At 44.4% G+C, this 27663-nt stretch overlaps 1 protein-coding gene across 1 annotated transcript in view; it reads right to left on the bottom strand.

Moving 5' to 3' along the window:
- Window positions 1-27663, bottom strand: part of LOC138473239 (caspase-3-like) — a 403122-nt gene that overhangs the window by 138176 nt on the left and 237283 nt on the right. Inside the window, exons 2-3 of the mRNA XM_069611851.1 lie at window positions 16480-16595; window positions 5695-5846 (exon numbers count right to left, since the gene is read on the bottom strand). Coding sequence (XP_069467952.1) covers window positions 5695-5846; window positions 16480-16568 — 241 coding nt within the window. The 5' untranslated portion in view covers window positions 16569-16595. The remainder of the gene's footprint in view (window positions 1-5694; window positions 5847-16479; window positions 16596-27663) is intronic.

Raw genomic sequence — 27663 nt, 5'->3', positions numbered from 1 at the left:
TGAATATATTTATTTAATTTATGTATTTATTTATTTATTATGTTCTCCATCATTCTCTGAAAACTGCTTCATAAAATACCTGCTCCCTTGTTAAACAAAATACTGAAATAGCTGATCTAATTACAAGCCAAGAACTTGATCTCATTTGTCTAATGTAAACTTGGCTTTCTGATACAATGAACCACGCTGCTTCATTGGCCTTACCACCTGGTTTTAGAATATTTAGGACGGTTCGATCACAAAGGAAAGGGGGTTACTGCTATTATCATGGAAAATACATTTGATGCATTCACACACTATCACCTCTAGAAAAATGTTACATTAATTAAAATACATGTAAATTGCAACACCACCATTGGAATACTTATCCTTTATCGACCACCCATAGCTGCACCGCAATTTGAGGAACTGCTTCTGACTATCATCAGGGATTTTATGAAGACCACCTCACATATTTTATTATGGGGTGACTTCAACTACTGGGCTTATCAGAATGATGATTATGAGGCAGACTTCCTCCTCTCGTCTCTCCAAGCAATAGGGTTTTCCCAATGGAAGGCACATTTTAGATTGGGTTCTTACCGATAACATTAACATCACCACCCCTGATATCTCTGCCTGCCCATGGACCGACCACTTCTGGATTACCTTCTCTCTTCAACTCCCCTCTAAGCCAGCCAAAATGAACACTAATCCTAGAATAATCACCAAGGTTAGTAATACTCACAAGATTTCTTCTTATGCTTTTGCGAACATTGTTTTTCCTCTATTGAGTAATCTTACACATTCTAATGAGAATTGCATTCTTACGGAGCAATTTCATGACATTACCAAATGTGCTACTGATATCCTAGCTCCTCCTGTGCTCAAGAAGAGTAAAACAGAAACCCTGGGGCAGAACCTGGTTCTCGGATAATGTTCTTGAGCTCAGGAAATTAAGGAGACAAGCTGAAAGGGCCTGGTGGAAATCTCCATGTCAACGGATTCTTACAACATACCGGATTGCGGCTGTTAATTATAAGAATTCTATTAGCTCGGCCAAACGGGATCATTTTGAGAAAAGAATCCTTTCTGCTAAATATTGTGAGAAAGAACTCTTTTTTGTCCTTAAAGATTTAGAGGGCAAAATGAGCGCTTACCCTGCTATTATAAAAAGTTGTTTTTGGTGCCCCGAAATGTAGCAAGGCTTTGCCTCCAAACTCAACTCCCATCGAGCAAAAATTGAAGCTCATAGTATGACTTTGGGGTTAGTTGACAAGGATGTCTACAACATTGAAGTGACTTTAATTGACAATAATGTTAATAACTCTGAGACCACTGTGTCTGGTACTTCTTTCCAGACTCAAGAGTACTGCTTCAATAACATTTCTGAAGGTGATTTGATAAAGGTTGTCAGTGGGCTTAAACCCTCATCTTGTGCTGGCAATGTATGCCCAGCTAGTACTATCAAGGCCACTATTGGCTGTCTGGCTCCTCACATCAATAAAATTGTCAACTCCTCTTTTTCATCTTCGGTGGTGCCGGCTACTCTTAAAAACAAATGGATTACTCCAATCCTTAAAAAGGGAAACTTTAAATCCTAAGATTGTGAGTAACTATCGCCCCATCATCAATGTACCTTTCTTGCCAAAAATCTTAGATAGAATGGTATATTTGCAGTTTCAGAATCACATCAAAATATTCAGTCTCTTAGGCTCTTTACAATCAGGATTTCGTGCCAAGCACGGTACAGAGACTGCCATGCTTGATCTCATAGCCCATTTGACTTCCAATATATACTCAGGAAGGGTAGCCTTACTTATGCTGCTCGATCTCTTAGCAGCGTTTGATTTTGTTGACCACGCATTGCTTCTCGAGAGACTGAATAAAATTGCTAAATCATCTAAATCAGCATTATCATGGTTGGCATCCTTCTTGGGACATAGAACTGCCAGAGTAGCTTCTGGAGGATATCAGTCTCCTCCGGAGGTACTATCCTGTGGTGTTCCACAGGGAGCCTGTCTCACGCCAACCCTGCTTAATTTGTACACCCGCCCTCTTTTTGACCTCCTTGATGATTGTGACATTAAATACACTCATTATTCTGATGACATTCAGTTGATCGAAGAGCTAACGGGTGATTATGACAGGGACTTGCAGACTTTGGATCGGGTATATTATTTAATTAAAAGATTGATGAATGCCAACTCTCTTGCAGCAAAACTGAGCTTATGTTAGTGGGCTCTAGTCAGCGCCTGTCTAAATTAGAATCCAGGTATTGTCAATTCACTATTGCTAATTGTTTATTGAAATTAGACCTTGGGTGAAAACACTGGCGTCACTTTGGATGCGAATCTTAACATAACTAAACATGTAGCACAAATGAAGTCCTCATGTAATTACACTACCAAGCTCATCAGACAGATTAAGCCTTATCTGTCTGATGTTAATGTCGCTGTGCTCGCCACTGTACTTGTGAATTCAACAATTGACTACTGTAATAGTATACTTGTTGGTACTTCTAAAAACAATATGAAAATATTAAAGGTTGCTCAAAATAATGCTGTCAGAGCGGTTTGTGGACTTGCAAGAATTGATCACGTTTCTCAGGCTTGCAGATCCCTCCATTGGCTTCCAGTCAAACAACACATCTCTTGCTATCTTTGACCTATAGATGCCTGACTAATCAAGCCCCTATGTATTTGATTAGAATTCGGAAGGCACCTACTGTTCGATCTCTTCAATCTAATGGCCTTAACAAATTGTCTCAGCCTCACTTTAATGCTACAGAACCTCGGTGGAACCAGCTTTGATATAACTGCTACACTTCTCTGGAACTCGATCCCTGCTGATCTGAGAAATATTCCAGATTTTTTTCACTTCAAAAAGGCAATTAAAACTTTTCTCTTTAATTCTAACGGCTAAGTGTTGTCTTGGCTCGCTCATTTTGATATCAAGATGAGCTTGATTCCTGATTATTTCTTTTGCAATGGGACCTTTTGATCTGTTTCTTACCTGTGCGCACTGAGGCCCTAGGGCGTGTTCCGCTTCATAAAAAAATCATAATAATAATAAATGTCTGTTTGAGAGGTTTGGGGGAGAGCTATAATGTATTGGAACATTTTTGAATGTCCACACTCACAAGGCACCCACCCATTAGCAATACATGGCCATGACACTCTGTTTGGTGACCTGGGGGTAAATGTGGCTCACGAGAGTGCAGAGACCACTGTAGAAGATGGAGTGTCAGTGCAAGAGCTCAGGAATCCCTTTCACATGAAAACAGTTGCATTGTAACATTTGGACGGTACTATTGTTCAATCTTCATAGTAATACCACCACAACCCTTGCCATGTTCCAGTACCTAAATATAATAAAGAACAACATTTAATTCTTGGGCACGTCTGGCTGGGCTACCCCTAAACCCCCAAACTGCACCGCTCCTATTATCTTCTCACACTGCTACATAAGGCAAACTAATTACTTCATCTCCTGTTGAACTGTAGCATAAAACTGCCAGTCTCTCTTTCTCTAATTAAACAGCCCATTTGCTTTAAGCTCCACCCATAGAAGGCTAATACATCACGTGTCTTATAGCTGGTTCTCCCTCCTTATCTCTTTCTCCAGGATACCACTTTTTCTCTCAATCTCATCTTACTCATCTCCCAATTTCCATTCTCTTTTGAACTCTTCTTCTCATATCTCTCTATCATGGGCATCATAACAGCTCATACTTACCAATTAAATCACTGTCTCTAGGTATTCATCAAGTGTTCACCCCCTCATTAACAAACCAGATAACGATGAACACAGATTGTGAAATTAAACAGCTTCTTTGGCTAAGTAAAATGATGCTCAGTAAAGTTTAGGTTATGTGACTTTGATAGCTCCATTACTTATATAAAAAGACATTTTAAGCAGTAAATGCTCTGTAAAATTATAGGACTTTCAGAAATTGTGTCTCTACATGTATACTGTTGGGGTGGTAAGGAAAGGTCCCACCGAGATAGATGGGTTGATGTTGCACGCGCCATGTATGTGACTCGGGGTGCAGCGAATTTAGCGCGAAGTTGAAATGTCCTAAATATCCAGTGTAGTTAAATGTGAATGGGATTTGCTACTTCAGGTGTTACTTTGTGTTCCAGTTGATGCATATTAGATCTGAACGTGCACACCAAGATAAATGTCAAAATCGCCAATTGAAATATAAACACAATGCAGATATGCTGTGCTATGAAGTGCCTACAAGCTGGGCGATGAGGAGTTTCATGATGCGCATGTGAGGAAGGACACTTGTCATGAAGAACTCAATGTAAAGAGGACACACGATTTTTTTAAACATGCATGCAAATTGGCATATGGGGAATTTGCACATTCATAGACACTGTATTCTTTTCATAATTTGGTTAGGCTCTGTAAATTAGAGCTCAGGAGAGGAACTATTGAGTGACTGGAAAACTGGTTTGACAAGGCCTAGAGGCCAAAGCAGCTATAACAATAATTATCTAGTCACACGCCAGCCGGCCTCGAAGTGTTATGCCTCAGTAGTATCACAAAGGAAGAGATATATTTTTTATGTGCACAAGAGTTTGCAGAGGGATCGGGCCATTTGTTTTTGACCAACAATAAATGTGAAGTGAAGGATGTCCCGAGGCCAGAGTTGGCCGATACTCTCTGTGTTTTGATTGTTTTCTCAGGATGTGGCCAGGGGCCATGAGTGTTGAATTGGTAGTCGTAGATTAGAATGTTTCTGATGCCGCCATTATGCTGGGGTGGGTGAGATGGTTATCGACAGTTCATAGGGAACCTGTTTATTCTGCCCTTCCTCATGTTCTTTGCAGTATTCGTGTAAACCATCAGCAATTACGTTTAGGGTTGAAAGCTCTCAGACCAGCTGAGACTTGCAATGAATTATGTTTGCATGTGCATGTGTAACCATGCGATGACGTCACAACCTACAAAGGCCAAATCTTAAAAGAGGTTATGTTCCACACATTAACTGATGATGGTAGTTAAGATGACTACAATCAATAAGAATGGGTGAATTGGAGAAAGATTGGATTTCTTTTTCTAGGTTTTAAACAATCATATGTGGGGGCTGGGAGGTGGTTTGTGATTAAAATATTTGGGGGTATTTTAAATGTTGCAAAAAATGTATGTAATGTGTCAACTTGTGTGGTTCGGAGAGACTCGGGTTAGTTTGACTCTACAGCGTCATCCAGCCCCTCACTGGACGATTTTCCAATAAACTTGCTTTATGTACAAACGTGCACTTGCTTCTTAAGTGGTGGGCCTGCCTTGGGTTAAGGTGATTAGGGGGCCCATGCCCACATTTTCAATTGTTTAGTGTTTTACTTATGTAGCAGGTCCCTTCTGTACATCAAGAACTCCTCTTATATGTAAGTCTGTCACCCTCTGAGACGGGCTTGGTAAAGAATGTAATGTTCCTTGCTCTGTCTATTCTATACAACGTTTTAGACCAAAAAGACCTGCTGCACAGCACAGTAGCATGCTGGGCTGGCTCTTCATGCCGCATTATCTCATAGGCAAGGAGGAATCTCTCAACCCCCCCCCCCTTCCTCCGCTTACAAGAAGGAAGCATAGTGAAACTTGTGCATCAGCAATGAACGATCAAACTGAATAAAGTTGGAGGCTTAGACCCAGGATGGTACAATAAGAAAAAAATCAACGGCCGGTTAATAAGAACAGCAGTACCTGTAGTTTTTTCGAATTCCCTGTTGTTGATGATAATGCATTTGCCCACTTTTGGGTAGTCCATGTTATAAACATGGCCTTTCTCAAACTCTTGGTGATGCAGTCTTTTAGTGCAGGGGACCGATGTCTGCACATCTTGGGTCTTCTTTTCTCTGCTGGAAAGCAGTCACGGGTTAGTTATTGCAACTGTTTAGGAGATTCAATGCACAAGCAGAAGTCCAATGCTAAATTAAATGGAAACTGTTTTGTTTTCTTCACCTCGTCTTTATTGTCCGATCCCTAGGGGAGGAATTGGGTCAAGATGGAACTGCACTCCAGCAAAGTTGGCCTTATTGGAGCGCTGTTTCATGTTGGCCCAAAGCCCAAACCCCCCAATATCACGTGGCATTTTTCAAATATATCAATTCAGTGGTCATTCTTATGTTCCCAAAAATGCTCTTTGCTTTTGTGCAAATCGCTAGGATTCGGGGGCCCAATTCAGAGGTCTGTATAAAAATAGAAATGTGTTGTTCCAAGCAGGAACAGCACTGCACTTAAAAACACTAAATTCTGAAAATGAAAGAATGTGGCAAACTGACATGAAAACCTCAGGTTTTGCATTTGCAGGATTTATGGCCTGACAGTGGTCCTGGAGAACATCAGCAATGCAAGGCAGGCACTGCAAGGACATTCTCCTTGCACTCGTTTTTAAGGGGAAAAAAGGCGCTAAAATACGGCGCCTACTTTACACGTTTTCCCTTCATAATTAATGCACTTCCCAGACTGCACCAGCATTTTTTTTTTATTTACTGAAAGCTTAAGGAGACTTTTGTAAATTAGAAAAGTGCCCACCTTTTAAGAAATGATCACAGTGACAGTGCCGCACACGCTGCCCCCACAACGATAGATTTTAGCAGCTATTGTTGCTGGAAGGTACGACATCTCCCCTCCAATCCTTGCACCCACCTCAGAATGGTGGCGCTGGAAACTAGAGGGCAGAATGCCGACTTTCCACACAGCGTTTATCCCAAGCTCAGTATCGGGGCCGAAACCCTGCAGGCACCCGTCAGCTGCACATGATTTCATATTTTGAGGAGATGGGCACTGCTCAGCTCCTTACCCCCACCCATCTTACACTGACACCTTGCTCATGGCCTCCCCCACACGAAGCAATGTTGGTGGGGTGGGTGTTCCTCGGGGTAGTGTGTGTGGGTGCCCAGCATTGACGCTCCTCACCCCATCTCCTCCCCAGCTCATTCCAAAGGCTATTCATTAAATCATTCATCCCATGATCGTAATTAGTAAATGTATAATAAATAGATTTCATGGGGATAGTAAATTCATAACTTAGATATGCTGAAGGCCTCGTTCTAAATAGTGTTGGAAAAAAAATAAAAGCTGGCATATAGGTACTTATTTTAACATTAGCAGGTGGGTGCAGAAAATAACCAGGCATAACAGACTTAGCCAATGCAATTCATGAATGCGCATGCGCTGATAATATCTGGACACTTCTGATTTGGCAGGTTTTTTTCTACGAATGTGCAATGGCACCGCACACACTCGGATATACTAGACACGTTTCCCCAGTTCATACGATAATGCGGCCTTTGCTGGAACCTACTTTTTGATGAGAAACACCTCGTTTTGCAGGGTAAAATAAATAATATATTTAGAAGCTTGCCTGTGCAGAAAAGGGGAAGGTTCGGGATATAAGGACAGGACACTGCGTCCTGCATAATATGTCTGCGAATTGACATACAACGTTACTAATTAGATATAGTTGAAAGCCTTCTGGACGCCAAGGCACATGGTCGTCTTTATACTATGGGCCTGGTTTACACAAGCGTTTTCTAATGGCGCAATCCCATAGGAAAACATTCTGTCAATCAGGCCCATATGTGTATTACTAATGTTATGTGTCTGCAAACATAGCTTGCCAACACGTTTAGAAATACGCGTACCTAGGCCACATATATTTACTGTAATCTTGTCTGTAAATGTAATAAACAACTTCACAAGCCAAAAGTATTGTCGCTGCCAATGACTGATTTAGTAAATTTGTGACTTGTTCACCTAGTTCTGTGCAGGCGGTGTATGAAATGTGAGCTTGGGCTGCTCTCTACTCGTAATTTATAAGTACAGCTATTCAACCACCTTTGAAAATGCAACCATCCTTCTGACAGCACCAATATTAAGAATAAAATACACACATAGGTAAACATAATTCTTTTTTAGCCTTTTGTATCCTTCATTCGCTCTTCATCACGTAAAGTTCCTGTAATCTGCATTGATGACATATAAGAAGTCGGAAGAATAGCACAAGGGCAACTCGCTTGCTGTGGGACAGGATTATGCTGTGCGCCCGGTGTTTTTACGCTTTTCGCAATTTACTCAGCCATTAACCATCTCTCCAAAACCCTCTAGGTAATTAAATTGAGTTCCTCATTATGGATAATAGTCATGGAACTGAGTAGTATCAGGCTACCAAGCACTCGTAAAATGAAATCCCAGTGATACTGGCACTATAAAAAAACACCAGAATGATACTTTACTTGAGGAATAATTCCCCCCTCCTATGGCCGTCAGGGGCTAGTAATATCACAAGACACCCGTTTTTGGCCCGTGAATCCCACAATATCTTGGGAGGATAGCTCAGGGGCAACAAGCTCACCTTAGAAGCAAGACAACGTTGAGCAACGCAGTTCCATCCCCGGGTCCACGCTCAGAAACCTCTGGGTGTTAAGTGCGTTATAAATAACCAATTATAATTATTACAAAAAAGGGAGGAGTTTTTGCTATAAGCACCCTAGCTTTATAAACTGGGGTGCTGAAAGCAATGCCTTTGAAAGAACTGGTCGCAGCGAGCATGCAACCCATTGTGTCAAATACTCACCTAAAATGGCCACCATGGAAATGGAAGGCGGGGCTCCATATGGAGCCCCTATTTTATTTCCATGGTAGCCAAGGATTTTGAGATGGGCGGGGTGGTGGCACAGCAAAACCAACAGGTGAGAGGAGCCCAGGGAGTAGAGGGGGAGTGAATGGGGAGGTGAGCGGAGGGAAGTGTTTGGGTGGTCGATAATAGTCTCAATGGGAAAGCAGGATTTGCGTTGCGTGTACCATATTGGTGACTGGCGTGACATCTAGTGTAGTTAATGAGAATGGGATAAGTGTTACTATTAATGTTACTTTGTGTTTAGTTGATGCATTTTAGATTTGCGCACACACAGCAACATAACGTCAAATATGCTGATACAATAGGGAAATAATGTGGGTGTGTGGCGTGCCACGTAGCGCCTAAATGTTGGGCAGCAAGGAGCTTCATATGCTCACGTGAGCAAGGTGATTTTCAATGAAGAAACCACTGTGATGGGACGCTGTAGCCTTGAACATACATGTACAGACATACATACATTGGGGTCTTTAGGGAAATGTGTCTGGAACAGTTGGGGTACACGGGTTACATGGCGAATACACAAATCTAAATGCCGCAAATCCTCTCATAGCCAGAGATTGTGCAGGCCAAGAAACCTGGGGTGGCGAGATAAACTCTGTCTGACCGGGAAAGCCGGTTGAGCAAGTTTTTGAAGGCTGAGGAAAGGCACCAAGCAGCTGCGATAAATGATCAGCTATAGCCACGCTCTGGTTTTTTACAACTTAGTACTATTGTAGAGAGGAGATGCAATCTTTTTAAGTGCATGGGAGCCTGTTATTCATTGGCCAGGGAAGTCCGGCCACCTGGTAGGGTTAGTTTGAGGCTAGGTAATTAACCCTGGTATAAGGGATGCTTAAGGGTAGAGTGAACATATGGTTTATGAGTTTCGATCAGGTTCTCAGGAATGATCAAGATGTGATCAGAGGCTATGCATGTAGAAATGGTAGTCAGAAATAAGGATGCCAGCCAGTTTGAGCGGATAAGATATTTATCGCCAGTTCAGAGGGAACTTGTTTGTTTCTCCCCTACTCATATAGTTGAAGCATCCTTGAAAAGACCATGTGCATCACGTTGGGGATTAGGAGTCCCCGGCCAGTTGGAACTTGTAATGAATCATGTTTGTTGTGCAAATATGTAACTATGAAATAATGTCATGAGCAACTACGGAAGGACCCCAAAAAGGGTTGGTCTGTAAATATGAGCTGATGCAAATATATGTTGAAAGGGGATGGTAGTTAAATAAATGTGCCCAATGAGAGCGTGAGAACCGTGGGGGATTACATTCTTTGTATAGGTTAGACGAATCATGTTTGGGGGGATGACTTTGTAACAAAATATGCTGGAGTGTTTTAACTCTTGCAAAATGTATAAAATGTGTAAACGGGTGTGGTTTGAGGAGACTCTGGTTAGTTTGACTCCACAGCATCATCTAGCACCTCCCGGCTGTTTGTACAAAAAAATTGCTGTATGGACAAACGTGCACTTGCTTCTTAAGAGGAGCCCTACTTTGGGTTACAGAGAACAGAGAGCCCAGGCTTTGGCGGGTAAAGCAAGAGGGTAATGAGGGAAAAAATGTGTTTTTTCTTTGATTTGAGGGTTTTGCTAAGGTTAACGTAGTTGTGTATGTGTGGTGTCAGATGAGGTTAGGTGGGTTGAAAGGGTGAGTGTTTTGGAGGATTGAGAGGATTGAGTGAATTTTTTGTGTTGTAAGACCATTTTTTTTTTTTTTTTTACTTATTAGTATGTTATTTTAAGAGGTGTGAGGTGGTATCCCCAACAGCACTTCCATTGTGAGATTTGCACTGATACCCTTCGGATTGCTTGTCTGGTTGGCTGGAGCCCTCACTGAGGGGTTGGGTGGCATTTTTATGTTAAGCCACCCATTTACTTTCTGTATTGACTATTCAGACCGAGCCCTCGCCTCGTTTTTCTTAGTTAGTCGAAGTAGTGAAGTGTATCTTTCCGTAGTCTGAAAAAGACAACATTGTAGTCAAGAATGTTGTAAAACAGATGAAGAGATGATGAAGTAAAGAGGATTTGGGCCAGCACTGTGGTTTTTTGATAATATGCTGCTTTTTGTATAAGTGTAGGAAGTATATAATTAAAGTGAAAAGCTAAGTGAAGTGATTGTGGTGAAAGCGAACAAGGTGAGTGATTGTGGGGAAGATAAAGAAACTGGTAAGGGGAAAAAAAGGGTTTCTTGGGTTGAAATTTTGTGCCGTGGGTTCAGCTTCCGTGTTATAGGTTGTTGATTATTGAAGTAAAATTGTTACAGTTAGACTGGGTTTGGAGTATGGAGACTCCACAGAAATACTTGTCAGGTAATTCTTGGATATAAGGTAAATATTTTAAAATAACATTGACAATGGTGGTGGGAAAGTAAGTGTAAAATGCTAATTTCTAAGCCTAATAAGTGGACGTATGATAAGGGAATGTTGGAAAACCTGTAAACTTTCTTGGTCACTAGGCTTAAGGGATCAAAGTTAGAAAATTGTTTACATATTTTACGGTTATGGAGGATTTATGAGAAGGGCGGGAAGCCCCATAATGATAAAAATGCAGAGGAAGAGTGGAAAAAAAGGGGGTTACAGGAATTCCTTCTGCATCGCCCTCATATGAGTGTTAACCTTGAGTTTGAACCTCCATTTTCTCCAGAGGCCACTCAAGTGGTTGCTAGACGGACACGGGTAATGCTTCATCTTCTATGATTTCTAAAAGATGGGATACTGAGGAAAGTGGAAGGGTAAAACTTCAATGCACAGAACCATGGAAAGACTGCGCATGGAGGGCGGAAAGGGAATAACTCCCCCCGACGGGGGCTGGGAGGATAGCTCATGGGCAATGTGCTCGCCTTGGAAGCAAGACGACACAGAACAACACAGGTTTGATCCCCAGGTCCGCGCTTAGAAATCTCTGGGTATTAAGCGCATTATAAATAACCAATTAAAATTACTGCTAGGGTAGCAGAGAGGTTAAGTATGGAGGAGCGACAGAGAGTCAGACCGGCAACCGAAAGACTAGAGAAATGGGTGAAAAAGGGGAGACTGTGCCTTTTACCACTAGGATAGAGGACAGGTTGTGCATGGTAGTGAGGAGCGGAAAAAGTTGGAAGAAGCATTGGGCCTCATTACGAGCTTGCCGGTCCGGATACAATGGTACCGGTAAGCATGCCGGTACCGTTTTATCCGGACCAGCAAACTGCGAGTTGTGTTTGCGGGAGCCTTTCATTCCGCCAGGTCTGACCTGTCGGAATTAAAGGCACCCGCGAGCACAGCATGTCGGATGCGCCGGCACCGTTGTAACGGTGCCGGCGCATCCGACCTTCCCATTCCCATTCCCATTGAGCCCCATGGGGCTCAAATGTGAATGGGGAAGAATTTTTTCTGGCGCCCAGGAATGGGCAAATACCCGGTCCACCAAGGCCGTAATGACCCAGTAATTGCCCATTTCTGGGCGCTGGAAAAAAATGAATACTGGCGGCAGCCGTGCCTGTATTACAGGCACGGCTACTGCCAGCCTTGTATTGAGGCCCATTGAGTCTAGGGGAGTAAGAGGTAGTGCTGTTAAAACAGCAAAGAAGTGAAGCGCGGGAAGAAATGAATAGGCATGTAAAGGACATATAAGAAGGAAGGTGGAGGCATGGACATGTTTTGTCAGATTGGATAGGTCAGTTATCCAGGAGGTCAACATGGATCTTGAGGATGAAAGTGTTATAGGTACAGGACTTGAGCAAGGAGAATGGGAACCGGCACCCGATGGTAGTGCAGAGTATGCTTCTGTGCCCATAGAAAGGCCAGGGGACGTGGTGTAAATGGCAGAAGAAGAGGATGAATGGGAATCCGATGTTGAGCAGGGAGAACAAGGTGTAGCAGCCCCATCTCCCGCTCTATCAGCAGCAACAGAGATTACACCATGGAGTAATAGGCCATGCCCTGCTACTCGTATGGCCATAATGAGTATCAAGGGAAAGACTGGAGAGCCCCAGCAAAGGCGAATGTGACTCAATTTCCATTGCTCCAGAATGGTCAGGGAATGGAATATTATGTCCTGTGGTCACACATGGACCGGATTAACTTGATGAATGCACTCCCTTCACTCATTGCAGGGCAGCTAAGTGGATTTATGCATTAGAGAAGCACACTGCCGGTGTCGCATTGGCCATAGGGGACATGAAAAGCACATTCACAGTTGAACCGCAGCACTTGGGATTCAACCCTGTTAATACTGAACATTCTTGTGATTCCACCCATTTACTTTTTGCATCGGGTATATTTTGACTGGGAACTGCAGTGCGCGCCTCGCCTTCCTCAATCTCTCATTACCCTATTCCTCAATCCTTCCGGGACCTTGGTTCTCTCCTTCAGTTCCCACAGTTCCCCAAAATAAGCTGCACATTTTGGAGCATAGTCTGCTGCTTTGTTTCCACTTGATATTGGGTCCTCCCCCTTTGTGGGGACTTGACACTTCACTAGTGCATGCTCTCTGAGGCATGCACAATTTGCCTATCAAGAGCACATGCTGTACTGGGGTCCCATCTGCTCTCCTGTACCCCCCTGAGCCAGCGCGCCAATCCTGAGTTTACTGTTGATGTGACGTTAAGTGCTATCGGAGTAGATCGTCAAACTTTGTCTGGACTGTGTTCTAGTTCTGCTGCTTGTGCTGAGTAATGAGACGGTAATCATGCACTCATAACCACCTCACTTGTCCAGTCCTCTTTCAGTCCTCTTACCACAGCAGTCCCAGTCCTTATGATCCCATCATTTGTTATTAATAGTTGATGAACCATCAATGAAAAGCACCTCTCCCCCATCAAGTGCATCTTTCTCCACCTTGCGTGTCTCACTGAACTGCTCTCTGTACAATCATGGGCCCAGTCTCCTGACTGAAGGACGTCTGCCAAAAATATTGCTGGGTTTACTGTCTTGCAGCCCACTATCTTCAGTCCCACATTTGATAGCACAAACACATACCCTGATGCTCTCTGTGTAGTCAATATGCTCTTTGGCTTGCGTAAAATTGCAAAAAGGGCATGCTCCATATAAAGAGTGGTGGTGCATTACATTGTTACGGCTGATGACCTTTCCACTCCGAAAGCTGCTGCAGCCAATGATTGTTTGCATGGGCAATGTCCCCTTATCACTGGGTCAAGCTGTCCACTGTAGTAAGCGTTTGGCTTATGGCCCATGCTTGTTTTTTGAGTCAGTACCACCTTCATCAGTACACTGTCAATGTGGGAAAACAGGAAAAATCCCTTTTTATAATCTGGGGTCTCCAACACGGGTGCACTGTATATGGCCAACTTTAGTTCCACAAAGGCGTCAGTCATCTCTTCAGTCCATGTCAGTGTCTTTGTCCCTCTCTAGGCCTCTTTCAGTGCAGTCAAGAGTTGCCTGGTGTATGTACTGTAGTCGAAAACCCATGCACTGCAATAATTGCACAATCCCAAGAATCATTGCATCTCTCTCACTGTTTTGGGCTGTGGTGTGGCGAGTATCCTTCCTGCTCTCTATGGGGCAATGTGCCTGCCATCTTTAGATATCATGTAAAGCACCTCCTTCTGACAGTACTCCAATTTGTGTCCTTGTCCCCCTAACCCCCCTTGTCAGCTAGCACTGTCAACATGTCCCTCCTACACCCGCCCTCTGTCTCACTGCAAATCAAAATGTCATCAGCATACTGTAGGACCGTGCTCTCTGTCTCGATATTGCTCAGATCCATCTGGATCACTCTGTTAAAGATAGATGGTGACTCGAAGTACCCTTGTGTGAGTCAAGTGTGTTTCCATTTCTGGTTCCTGTACATAAAGTTGGTCAAGTCCTGTGAGTCTGGGTTAATGGTAGTGAGAAAAATGCGTGCTTTAGGTCAATGACCGTGAAGCAGGTGGCTTCCGCTGGGATGCAATACAGGATTGTAGCTGGGTCTGCTGCTACTGGATACTCTGCTTCTACAATGTGGTTCAGAGGCCTCAAATCCTGAATAAAACGCCATGGCCCCCATTGGCCTTGCGCACACTGACTCAATTTCAATGGATGCTATCTTTCCCTCTGGCTCATCTAGTGGTGTCTCATGACTGAACAAATATTAATTATGAACTCGCCAACCTTCCCTGCGATGCCTGGCATCCATGCAATGGCAATGTCTTTCCCATATTGAAACATCTTGGGGGCCTCTGTAATGTGCTCCCACAATATGCTTGAACAATCTGTTTTACATTCAACATGTGTATGCCTGGTGTTGAGCATATTATGCCCTTGTCTGGGTTGTCTTGAATGATACCTTTTGGTATGCACCAATTTTAGTACCTTTTTTTATTCAGGTGATAAAGGGGCCCTTCTTGCATGGTGTCAGCAAGTGTCCACCGGCTGGCCTATGTCTGTCTGTCTTAACCAAGTCACTTACAGCCTTGCTTGGCAACTCAGTCCCCCGCAGCGCAATGCAATAGCACCGACAGTGCACTTCTGCAAAAGGCTTGCACGCAGGATATCTGTAGCATTGACAGGGCCTGCAGTGTGCAGCTTAAAATGCTGGTCGCATGTGATATGGTGATGTGCTTCATAGATGGCCCTGTGCACACGTGCCAAGAATTCGAGACGTGTGTTTAATTAACAGTGTGGCCTTTGCCGAGGATACGGGGATAATTAGAGATAACCTGATGTTAACATACAAGGCAGGTAAGATCTGTTGCATCCCAGTGGCGATAGCTGCATATGATATAGAGGTGTCATTGTACCGGACTGGGTGTGTTAAATGTGTATCACTAAATTGGTATGTGTTACACAAGCATACACGCACGTTGACATGTGCATTATAGAAGTGCTGCACGCATGGGTCTATATGTGTGGTGTTCAAGTCAAACTATACAGGGGCTGAACGAGTCTTAGATCTGGGACAGCATCGCTCTTGCAAGTCATAGGGATGTTATGGCACAGGTGATTGTGTGTGTGTAGTGTGAGATTTACTATACAGAGAGGCGTGGGGATTATTTTGTTTTATGTTAAGGACTATTTGTAAAGCTCAATTCACATGGATTCTTTTCGTTGATGACTGTCACAGAGGCAAGGAGTTGCTTTGCAAAGAGTGAGATGCCCTCAGCAATGATTTCCCCAAAGGAAACCGGGATTTGCATGTGGACGTATCCATCACTCTTGTGTTGGGCGGAGGAAATCTCTGTTCTGTGATTGCAAACATATCAGCCTTTGACCCCTTAACTGCTGTCCACATACCCCCACATGTCCTAGCAATGCAGAGGGCCTGGATGGCCGCATTCTAACGGGACTCCCAATAATTGGGAGCCTGCTAAGCGGGTACAGTCATTCTCTTGTCACATCCGAGAGGAAATCTACAGTCGTAGGTTGTAGTGTCCACCTCCGAAATACAAAGTAAGAATATCAAGCTATGCTTTGAGAACAGAAAGGTCCACGCAGGTCTAAACAAGAGTCCTGTGTGGTCTTGAAATTGAATGTTCCGCACCCATTGTGCACATTTAAAAAAACAAGAGTTCCATGGCTGTCTAGATAACAACACCAAAAAGTTTTCTTTAAAGGCTACTAGTTCGTGCAAAGACTTATACGTGCTTGCTTGATTATGCTAACTTGGGCGATTCACCCACCAAACTCGGAAACATGTAGGGAATGAGGTCTTTATATCCTGTGGTTGGTCTAGAACTCCAGGGCATCACTCCAGGGCCTGCTGCTCTGAACATCTGGCCTCTGTGAGTCTAGTACTGCTGGTGAGCCTTGATCTCCCGCATAAAAAGCGAATGTTGTCACCAGGGGGCAGACTCTGAGCCTGCTAAGCTGAGCTACACCAGTGCCGCCATTAACGGAAACCATTTTCTTTTCTAGATGCCAATATGCAAAAACACTTACTTTGGCAGTGGTTGTATTCCGCTGTTTGGTTTGGCATCTGCCGTATCAGCACCACCGTCCTCTGCCATATCCATTGATATGTTTTCCATCACACCTGCTTTGTTGCAGTCTTCGATCTGTAGGGTAGAGTGATGAATACACCATGAACACATTGACGTTAGTAAATACACCATGAACACATTGACATCAGCACACTCTGCTTTATTAGTAATATAAAGTTCAGCGTTGGACTCTCACTCACAAGCATACTAAAAGGCTGCAATTAGCAGAACATGTGTCTGTGTGTAGATGTTGTGAGTAGAGGCACTACGTCCAAGCAATGCAGGGGAAGGGCACTCGGCGTGGACTGCACTGGAGGTGAGGGAGACAGATGTGCTACTCTTGGGTAATGTATCATTTTGCTGTGCACATGGATGAATATGCAGAGACAATCGGCATTCCTTGGTGAGGCATTTCAGCTCACAACATACACTCACACACACACACACACCCACACACCAACCTCAGTTTAAAATGTCTCAAACTTGTGTTCGGTTACCGCACAATTCATGTTGTGCATTTGTTGAGTGCTGGTCTCCCCGATTTTGACCACACTAACTACATGTTAACACCCTGGCACAATGTATGCCAACGTGGAAGGCCATTAGTAATGCAATGTCATTCTATCAGCGAGGCCAGAAGGAGATGTCTTATATTGTTTTGAGTAGGTAATGCTGATACTGATGCCAGGTGATTGTTAGCAGGCGCTTACATAAATTAGTAGGCCGCACACACAGGTGGAGGAAACACACTTTATTCCTACTCCTCTCCTTGATTCTTAAAAAGTGCCCTCCTCTCACAACTTCCTCTCCTGGCCACGCCTTCTCCCCACGTGGGTGGGGCGTCACTCTAGACTGTCACCATTGTGCCTTTTACTGGTGTCACCTTGAGTGGTGTAGCTGCATATCTGGAGTCTGTCCTCTTAATTGGTCTCTGTTTTATCAATACCTCCCTTCCTATATTGAATTCCTTTGCTTTGGTCCGTTTTTTCCCTGGTCTGCTGTTTATTCTAGGCATCCCTTATCACTTCTTCATCTTCTCTCCTCTTCTGTGGGTGGTTCCTGAATAATCGTGTCCTTGGTTGATACCAAATCATGAGTTCAACTGGTGTTCTTCCCGTGGAGTCATGGGGTGTATTCCTGTAGTTCCTCAGCATCCTCCATACAACTTGCTGGATTGACATGTTGTCAATCAACGCCTTCTGGATCGTTCTCTTGATCAATGACATAAACCCCTCGTACATCCCATTGGCTCTCGGCCAGACGGGCATGGTCCTTTGATGTCTAAACCCCACGTGGTGTGCAAATCTATTGAAATCGTTTCCTTTGAATGGTGGGCTGTTGTCTATCTTCACATATTCAGTATATTGAATGCCCCATAATTTATATAATATTTTTATAATTGGTTACTTATATCATGCTTAATACACAGAGGTTTTTAAGCGCACACCAGGGAATCGAACCTGTGCTGCTCCACGTCATCTTGCTTCCAAGGCGAGCGCGTTGCCCTTGAGCTATCCTCCCGAGACAACTGAACGTTTCATCGAGAACTCCAGCAGTGTGTGCAAACACTGTTTTAAACACTTGCTTCACCACTAACGGGTAGCCTCCATCCTCCATCGGCCTGTAGAAGTCTAGGGCAACCCTTTCCCATGGCCTTTCCAGTATTGCAGTCTCTTGCAGTGGTATAGAAAGATCAGAGTTTCCCGTACATTGCCATGAGAGGCAATGACATACAGTTTCCTCTACCAGTGGATCAATGAAAGGAAACCACACAAGGTGCCTGAGTTATTTCTTTGTGTTTTCAATGCCGCTATGCCCTTCATGGGCTGTCAGCACTATCCTCCTTCGTAAAGACCATGGACAACGAGTCAGCAGCCCCTCAGTAGTACCCGCTGCTCAGACACCGCTAGTTGTTTGTTTGTTTATTTATTTCTAATGCGCACCAGACGCGGGGGTATCAGGGCGCTGCAACAAGACAATACACAGCTTACAGAGTTACACCCGGGGGTATCAGGGCGCTGCAACAAGACAATACACAGCTTACAGAGTTACAGGGTGTGGTCAGGGTGAAACATACATGCAAGTTGTAAACAGGAAGGATACATGAGTACAGCAAGCAGGTATCAAGAGATTCTTTGATGGAATATACAGATACATCCTAGGTATGTGTAATACAGCAATCAGTCCTAGGGATCCGTGGAATTGAGCAAGTTAATGTAATTACATCTAGTTGAGCGTGCATTTTTGCCTTTTGTGTTATGTCCTCTCTATTGGCCTGTGGATAGAGCTCCAGTTGTCTCTGATGATCTCTCCATTTGCTGGTATTAGTCAGTTCAAATGCTAGTGCTATTGTTTGGTCTGCCAATGCGGGAATGTAATCTTGAGCACTGGAGGGAAAGCGTGCGCTGTGACTTAACAGGTGTGTTCGTCCATCGCATCCTGCCTCGATCCATGGGCATCTATTTGCCGGACTGAGGTCGCCCCCTCGCCGGTGCACAATGTTATTGTCATACTCTTGTAGATGGATGCCCTATCTTTCAATGCACCGCTGCATTTTTGGGCGCAAGTTTCCAAAAAGCAATAACAGCGCCTAGTCAATTACTAGTGTGAATTTATGTCCAATGACAAAGTGGTGGAAATGCTCCCACTCCCACACGGCCGCCAGGCTTTCCTTCTCAGTTTGCGAGTAGGTACTCTATTGCGGGGACAACGCCTTGATGGCATATGTGATGAGTACTTTGGGTTCAATTTGAGCCATGTTGCTCTGAGCCAGTATCGCCAGGCGACCCTCCAGCCTGGCATCACGATGAACTCTGTGTTCCAAGCCGGGATGAAGTATGCCAGTTGCTTGGCAGCGGATAATTCCATCTTAATCTGGTCAAATGCCTGTTGACACTCCCCATACCTCTGAAACACTGCATCCTATTTCAGTAAACCGGCACAGGGGATCTGTTGTCGTGACATAGCTAGGTGCATATCCTGCACAGTAGCCTGTCATACCAAGGAACGACAGCACTTCAGGCACCTACGTGGGGGCGGCCAGGTTGGTAATGGTGAGGACTTTCTCAAGAGTCAAGTCGCATCCCCTGGTCTGAAAATGTGTCCTTGGAAACAGAGGTTTCTTTTGTCTATTTCACTCTTCTCAAAGTTCAATGTTAAACCTGGCTCCTGGAGCGCAGTGCACACAGCCCATCAGTGCTTGGTCATGCTCTTCTTGTGACTTACCGTAGACGAGGATATCAGCACTATGATTAGATGGAGTCTAGAACAGCAGGTGGATCTGTTGCATTGCCTTTTGAAAAATGTACACCACAGACGAAATCCCAAAGTTCAGCTACTTGTATCGGAAAAGACTGCCATGCCTGGAAAATGCAGTTATTGCTCCTTACGCGCTGTGTAACACCAGCTGATGGTACTCTTCTTGATTAAGGTCCAGCTTTGGGAATCACATGGCGTTGTTTAGTTGGACGATTATATCCTCTATGTACGGCCCAGGGTGTCGCTCTTGTTGGATTGCAGTATTGGCAACACTCATGTCTGTGCAAAGGTGGATGTGTCCTCCGTCCTTGGGTATGACCACAAGAGGAGATATCCACAATGTGGGGCTGGGGGATTTTTTAAGTCTGTCGTTCTGGAGTAATTGATGAAGTGCCTCAGATACTTTATGCTGTAGGTGAAACCCTATTCTCCTCGGGTGGTGCGGTACAGGGTGGATGGACTCATCAATGTGCAGCTTAATGATGTTTCCTTTAAATTTCCCCAGGCCCCAGAAAAGGTCAGGAATGCTAAGCGGAGTGTGCAATGTGGGCAATTAATATTGATGATACAGTCAGGCCATGTTCCACTGTGTACGAGACACTGCCCATTCTTAAGACATTGATTGTAGCTGTGGTCGATCGGCCCCTTGTGTTGAAATATGCTGGAATTGTCCAATGGATGGCAGTGGTGTGTTCGCGCCCCACTGGTATATTCTTGCTTTTGATTTTGACAGGACCTATTTTTCTTCTGTTTGAAGGAATTCTTGTCCCCCCATGACAATGTTAATGGAAGCACCTGTATCTATGATAAAACAGTTTGTGGGCCTCCCATGAAGAGCATAACAGGCTGTGTCAGGTTCTTCCTGCATAAAGTATATGTATTCATCTGTCTAATCCTTATAGAAATCTGTATTGTCCATGTAGAGGTCAGTAGATAATTTCCTCTCGAGTTTACATGCGGCATAGAGTCTGCCATGACACGTATTACTCTGCGTACCCCTAGTGGCAGAATGGGTGCCGATTTCCACGCGTCAGGCTGTGGTGTCCTTCACACAGGAGAGGGCCTGCCCTCCCTACAGGCGACTTGGAAATATCCTTCTCTGCCACATTTGGCGCATTGTTGACAATGTGGGACACACGCAAGAAATCCACATCTGTAGCACATTCTGGGTGCATTCTGGGTGCAGTGGAGGTATGTGGAGGGGCGTTATGCAGATGTGCAATGGGCCTTGGCTGCATCAGTAGTTTGTCTGGGTAATTAGAAGGCCGCAGTGCAGCTATGGAGTCTTGCTTTTTCGGAGCTTCCATGGTAGCCGCCTGGACATCTACCCTTTCATAAATACGAGCAAGGTCATTGACGCCATTGAGGGCAAGCAGTTTCTTCAGTAGTTGTTTGGGAAAGTTAGATGATGTACAACCCTCTATAATACGTAGGCGTCACAAACCCATCTATAGTTTCATGTGGAAGTTGATGACACTGATTGAATACATTTCTTTCATAGCCCCTGTTGGGGTGGATCACCAATTTCTTGTGGTGGGACAATTTCTCCTGGCTGCTGCTAGGATCAAGTTCAAGACCCTCTGCATCATCCACAAGGCCTTCTGGGGCCTGGGACACTGCACATTGTATGACGTCTTATCTGCATAAGGTAGTGTTCTCATAACTGCTTTGATTTCGTTCTAGTGTTCTCATAACTGCTTTGATTTCTTTCTCCACTAAGTTGGTGAAAATGTCAATCAACACTGGCGTTTTGCCATCCCGTACAGCTTTTATTAAGTCAGTGAAATGTTCTAGCCACTCTACCCACCAAGGGTCTATGTCATTTTGGGGTTGCAGCTGGAAAGGTTGTGATTTCCTCAGGAATTCCGCTCTGGGACTGGTGTGTGGCATTGTGGGTATTGGCGCCATTGCAGCATCAGCACCTTCCATGTTGGCATTGGAGTGCAATGTGTGCATTGGGCGTTGTGGAGGACCCCTTCTTTAGGGAGAAATTTGGGCAATTTTACTAAGGCAGTATGTATGGACACCCCACGCGCGAGTATTCCTCATAGTATTGTCCTTGGAATTAGGATCACCGTTGGCGTGTTGTTGGAGTGAAGTCATGCCTGTGTATCAATCACCATTCACGTCATGCTGGATGGTACACGTGCTTATCTTGGGCGTGCAGAGGGCTGGGTTCACCGAAGGGGTGTCTGGGCCAGAGTGCCATAGAGGAAATGTGGATGGCAGTGTTGGTGTGTCCATACGCACTGGAGACACTGCTTGCAGTTCCCTCTCCATCATAGGCACAGGAAAGGGTGGCGTGGCTGCAACATGCCCAATTACCATCTGCGTGGAGTGCAGTAGGCAAGGCTATGTGGGCAGGTACCTCGGTGCCCCAGATGATGCCTGGGAACTCAGCAGCGTTCATCCTTCAGCACCCATCTCCGAAAGCCTAGTGGATAGGACTGCAGATCTCAGCAGGTAAGTGTATGGAGGAGGACCAAGGATGGCACATGGGCAGTAAAACTCTTGCCGCCAGCTGTTAGAAGGTGCTTACATAAATTAGTAGGCTGCACACACAGGTCGAGGAAATACACTTTATTTCTACTCCTCTCATTCCTTCTTACAAAGTTCCTCTCAAAACCTCCTCTCCTGACCATGCCTCCTCTTCCCCATGTGGTCCTTCCTTTCTCCTGTCCCAGTGTCTTAAAGCGCCAGGACTCTGCTTATGGCATAATTACAGTGATGACACCATTCATGCCAAGCAGCAATCTCATCTTTGATACCAAATGTGATGCCAGTTATTGGGGTGGTCAGGAAGGGTCCCCATGATTACGAGGGGTTTATGTTGTGCGCGCCATATTATTGACTGTGGGTGGCGGTGAACTGGACGTGATATTATAATCTCATTTGTATCGAGTGTAGTTAATTATGAATGTTCTATTTTACTTTTAGTGTTATTTTTTGTATAGAACTGATACATATTAGATTTGCACACACGTATAAAGATACAAAGATTAAAACCGCAAATGTAACATGAACACGATTTACACACAGGGTGCTCTGAAGTACATGGAGATGGCAAGGGTTTCAATGCGCATGCGCAGGGGGGCCTGTCCTGAAATCCTGCGGTAAAGAAGGAATAATATTCACAAGACATACACACAGAGTTATATATAAAAGGAGTTTTAATAAAGAGTTTATATAAATCTGCATCTAGTGGGGTTTTGTGAGCTTATTCAAACTTTGCAGTTAGCAGTGGCACGTTGAATTTTAGGTAGCTGGGGGATTCTAGGGTTTGCGTGCTAGGGGGTTGACGGAGGAAGAATGAGGCATCCAGTATAAAATCAGCCTTCGAACAGGACGCCGGTTTATGGTTTAACAGTTCCGCAAGGAACAGATGTAATCTTGCCCATTGCATTGAAGTAGCTCAGACGGGGCTGACAATTTGCTTGGGCCGGCAATAAAAGTGATGCCCCGAGGCCAGAGTGTCCTGTGCTCAATTTTTTTCTCAGGCTGAAACTAGAGCATGTACGTGCTGGAGTGGTTCTTGCATACGTTAGAATGTCTTAAGAGGAGGATGGGGTGGATGAGATTGCAATCAGTATTTGGGTTTTTTTGGAACAATTTTTATTAACTTTTTTTTTAACAACAGTCAATCTGTCACGTAAAAACAAACTTAGTGGTATATGTTATACATTTTACAAAGCACGTGTCATGTTTAAACCATAGCCGCCAAAAACCCCTTTACCCTCCCCCCACAACAACATGAGCCTATTCCATTTCGCCATCCGCCATATCCTCTAGGGATGCACCTTCTTCCGTGTCTCGGGAGGTATCATCTCCACTTGGACTTTCCTGGGTAGACCCCGATAATGTGGCCACTAAATGCCTCCAGGCTGTCAATGTATCTGTCTCTTCTTCCCTTCCTCTATTAGCTGCCTCGGTCCATACTGCCATTTCGGTTTCTGCCAATTTTTTAAGATCATTCCACCAGACCTCTATCTTGGGTCTATTGCATGCTCTCCAGCCCATGGCAATTCTATGTTTAGCCAGTATATAAGCCAGGTCTTTGAGTTTACTAACAGGAAGAGGCTGTTGCAGTAGTCCGGCTAAGAGAGGACCAGAGCTCTGGAGACATTGCGCCTCATTATGAGTATGCCGGTCCGGTAACAACGGTGTGGTAAGCGTACCGGCACCGTTGTTACCGGACGGCAGCCGCCCACCGACTTTGACGGAAGCACCGGCACTGTTGCAGACAGTGCCGGTGCTTCCATCCTCCCCATTCCTATTGAGTCCTGTGAGACTCAATGGGAATGGGGAGTACCTTTTCTGACAACTGGCTTCATGGACCGCCTGGGCTGTAATGCCCCGTGATTCTCTAAAGCCAGGTGCCATATAAAAAGCACAACTCAAGGGGGCAGCCTGCCGCTTTTACCGGCACGACTACCACCAGAGTTGTAATGAGGCCCATCGAGTTTCTTGGGGAAGGTGAGAAATGGGACAATGCCTCTGGGGGCTGCAGCGGATAGTGGGCCTTCTTGGCAAGGTGCGAAAAGCGAATAGCAAAGCAGGCCATGGAAGATAATACTTCAGACACAAGACATCACACACAGCCTTACATATAGGGAACTGCAATCCCCCTCCCCAGTGTGTACCCTCAAAATACAAGTTCAATCTCAGAAGAGAAATCAAAAAATTCTGATCCGCCATCTAGGGCTAATCCACCCTGCAAGGGAAACAATACCAAAACATTTAAGGTATGTTTAATCAATACTCGTTCCTTGAATAAACACGCTCAAAGCATTCATGATCTTATATTAGCGTAAGCCCTGGATATCACATACATTACAGAAACTTGGCTACATGACCCCATGGGACCTACATGTGCCATCGCTGTTCCTGCAGGATATACCATTTACCATAAAAACAGAGAGACTGGGATGAGGGTTGCCATGATAGTTAGGGACTCCGTGCACATGTTCCCTTCCACACCGATATGTACTGGATGTGAATTCCTACATCTTAAACACCCCCCACAGATAACAGCAGCATCAACATAATTCTGATATATAGACCCCTGTATTTAACATCAGATTTTAATGATGAAATAACGCAACAACTCAACCTCCTGAAGGGTACAAATACTGCCTCTTTGGTGCTGGGAGATTTCAATAGATGGCGTAACAACCCCAAGGACAAAGAGGCTATTAACCTTGAGAAGATGTTGAATAACATTGATTTCAAGGTCATGAACACAGATCCTACCACGGCAAATGGGAACCTACTCTACAGGGTTGTTACACACAACCTAGAGACTAGTTGGTATAAGACCACGCTGTGTATCTGGATGGACCACTTTAAAGTGTCATTTAATATGGCCATAAAATACCCACAACAGAAAAGCTGCAATGTGCAGGAAAGACTTCAAAGCAGGAATTATAAGAAAATTGAGACAGCACACTTAGAACAGTGTATAACTAAAGTTCTGAGGGAGTCCAAAGAGGAGGATTCATGCGGGAAACTCATCTCAAATCATCTACATCATGCTCAATAGATGGATGACCAGAGGGCACCATTAAAATCAAAATGGGTCAGACCAAACAGAAACCACCAAAAGTGGTTTAACTCCAAATTAGTAGAGTTAAAAAAAAGAAAAAAGGAAGAGAGAAAGCAGATGACTAAAGAACCCATCTCAGGCCAATAAGGAAAGTTGGAGAGAGATTGAGAAAACCTACAAAGAGAGTATTTGTCAAGCAAAAAATAACTATTTCAATGAACAAATTATGTCAGCTGCAAATTCCACCAGTAAGTTATTTGAAATTTTCAAATCCATGCAAAAGCCAAACGCACTAGCTTCTACCTTTACTCCGTCCCAGGAAAATTGTGACAAGGTACAGACATCCTTCTTAAACAAAATTTAAAAAGCCAGAGAACGGATAACAGATGCACACACAACATCTAAGGGCCAGACCGACCCACCCATTATGTGTAAGTCACTGAATCATCTGGAAACATTCAATTTCCATAATGTCACAATTGAAGACATGGTTAAAACTCTGTCCTCAATGAAACCAACATCATGTGTCGAGAATATCATCCCTCCAAAAATGATTTTGGAGAACATGGACATCTTCGCCCCATTACTTACTAAAATCGTCAATGCATCTTTCCGTGACAAAGTAGTGCCAACTAGTATTAAAACAGTAACTATCACACCGCGGTGAAGAAACCTGATCTAGATCAAAGGGAACCGGGAAATTTGAGACCTATTACTAATTGTAATGTTCTCCTCAAGGTGTTGGATAAAATCAGAACGGCCGAACTGCAGTGATATGTTGAAGCTAACGAGATCTTGCATAATCGACAATCTGGTTTCCGAGCAGCTCACAGCACGGAAACGGCAAAGCTAGATTTGAAAACGCAAATGCTGAACATAATAGATAAAGGGAACACAGGGCTACTTATACTCCTAGATTTAAGTGCCGCTTGTGATCTTTTAGACCATGAACAACTGGCACTAGAGGAGGTGGCAAATTGCTCCAAAGAAGCAATCAGTTGTTTGGCATCATTCCTTACAAATAGGAAATATAAGGATCATTGGGGAGATAAATTCTCCCATGAGACATCTATATACTGTGGGGTCCCTCAGGGCGCCAGCTTATCGCTGCTCCTTTTCAACCTCTACCTCCGATTCCTCTGCATGGTTTTAGATAACATCGATGCACATTTCACCAACTAGGCAGACGATACCCAGCTTGTGGTAGAGTTGAGTGGCAGCTATGCACAGGACAGGAACAGAGTAAAAGCACCATATAAAACAATCAAAACCTGGATGGAAAACAACTGGATGTGCCTTAATCGCAATAGAATAGAGATGATGGTCTTTGGATCACATCAAGCTCGGGCTAAGTTGTATCCCCAATATGAGTAATTTTACCTCAAAGACTCCCCCATTCAGGTAGTAGGCAAAGTGAAGGCACTGGGGATGTTTTTGGAAGCCTCAATGAATGCAGAAGCGCAGGTCATGTACATGAGTAAGAACTGTTCATATTACCTTTGGCTTCTCAGAGTAATACAACCATACCTGAGTGAGGAAAACTGCGCAATAATTGCCAGAGCTGCTATTTTGTCTCGGCTGGACTACGGCAATGCTCTACTACTAGGGGCAAATAAATGGTGTATAGCAAAATGCCAAGTGATCCAGAACAACGCAGTTAGAATAGTGAACAATAAAACTAAGAGCATATCAGTAAAGACCGAAGAGATTTACTTTGGCTATCTGTGGAAGAAAGGATCCATTTTAAGGCTATGACCTTAGTTCATAGATGTCTCAAGGAAAAGATCGCCCGCTATGTACCGGGGAGAGCCCTGAGATCCGAAGCACAGGGTCAGATCATTGGTTGACCTCATAAGAGATCAAATGGCTTGGGTAAAACGTTCCCTACAACGGCTGCAACCAAATGGAACAATTTACTGCTTCAACTAAAGTATACTGGGCCTCGTTACTAGTTTGGCGGTAGCCTTTCCAGTAAAACCGGCAAACTGCCGCCGTGATTTTTTCTGGCACCCGTAAATGGGCAATTACCGGGTCATTACGCCCCCCCCCGGACCTGGTATTTGCCCATACGTGGGCACCGGAAAAAAATTCTCCCCATTCCCATTTGAGCCCTGAAGGGCTCAAATGGGAATGGGGAGGTCGGATGCACCGGCACCATTCGTGAATTGTGCCGGTGCATCCGACATGCTCTGCTCGCGGGTGCCGTTCTGCCCGCCAGGTCAGACCTGGCGGGAGTAAAGGCACCAGAGAGCAGAACTCGTAGTTTGCTGGTCCGATAACTATGGTACCGGCAAGCTTACCCGTACCGTAGTTACCGGACCGGCAAACTTATAATGAGGCCCA

This window comes from Ambystoma mexicanum, chromosome 8, assembly GCF_040938575.1.
Source record: "Ambystoma mexicanum isolate Mex_15411 chromosome 8, UKY_AmexF1_1, whole genome shotgun sequence".
In the NCBI taxonomy this organism is placed as follows: Eukaryota; Metazoa; Chordata; class Amphibia; order Caudata; family Ambystomatidae; genus Ambystoma; species Ambystoma mexicanum.
The sequence above is the reverse complement of the archived record's forward strand: the minus strand, read 5'-3'. Positions and strand labels throughout refer to the sequence as shown.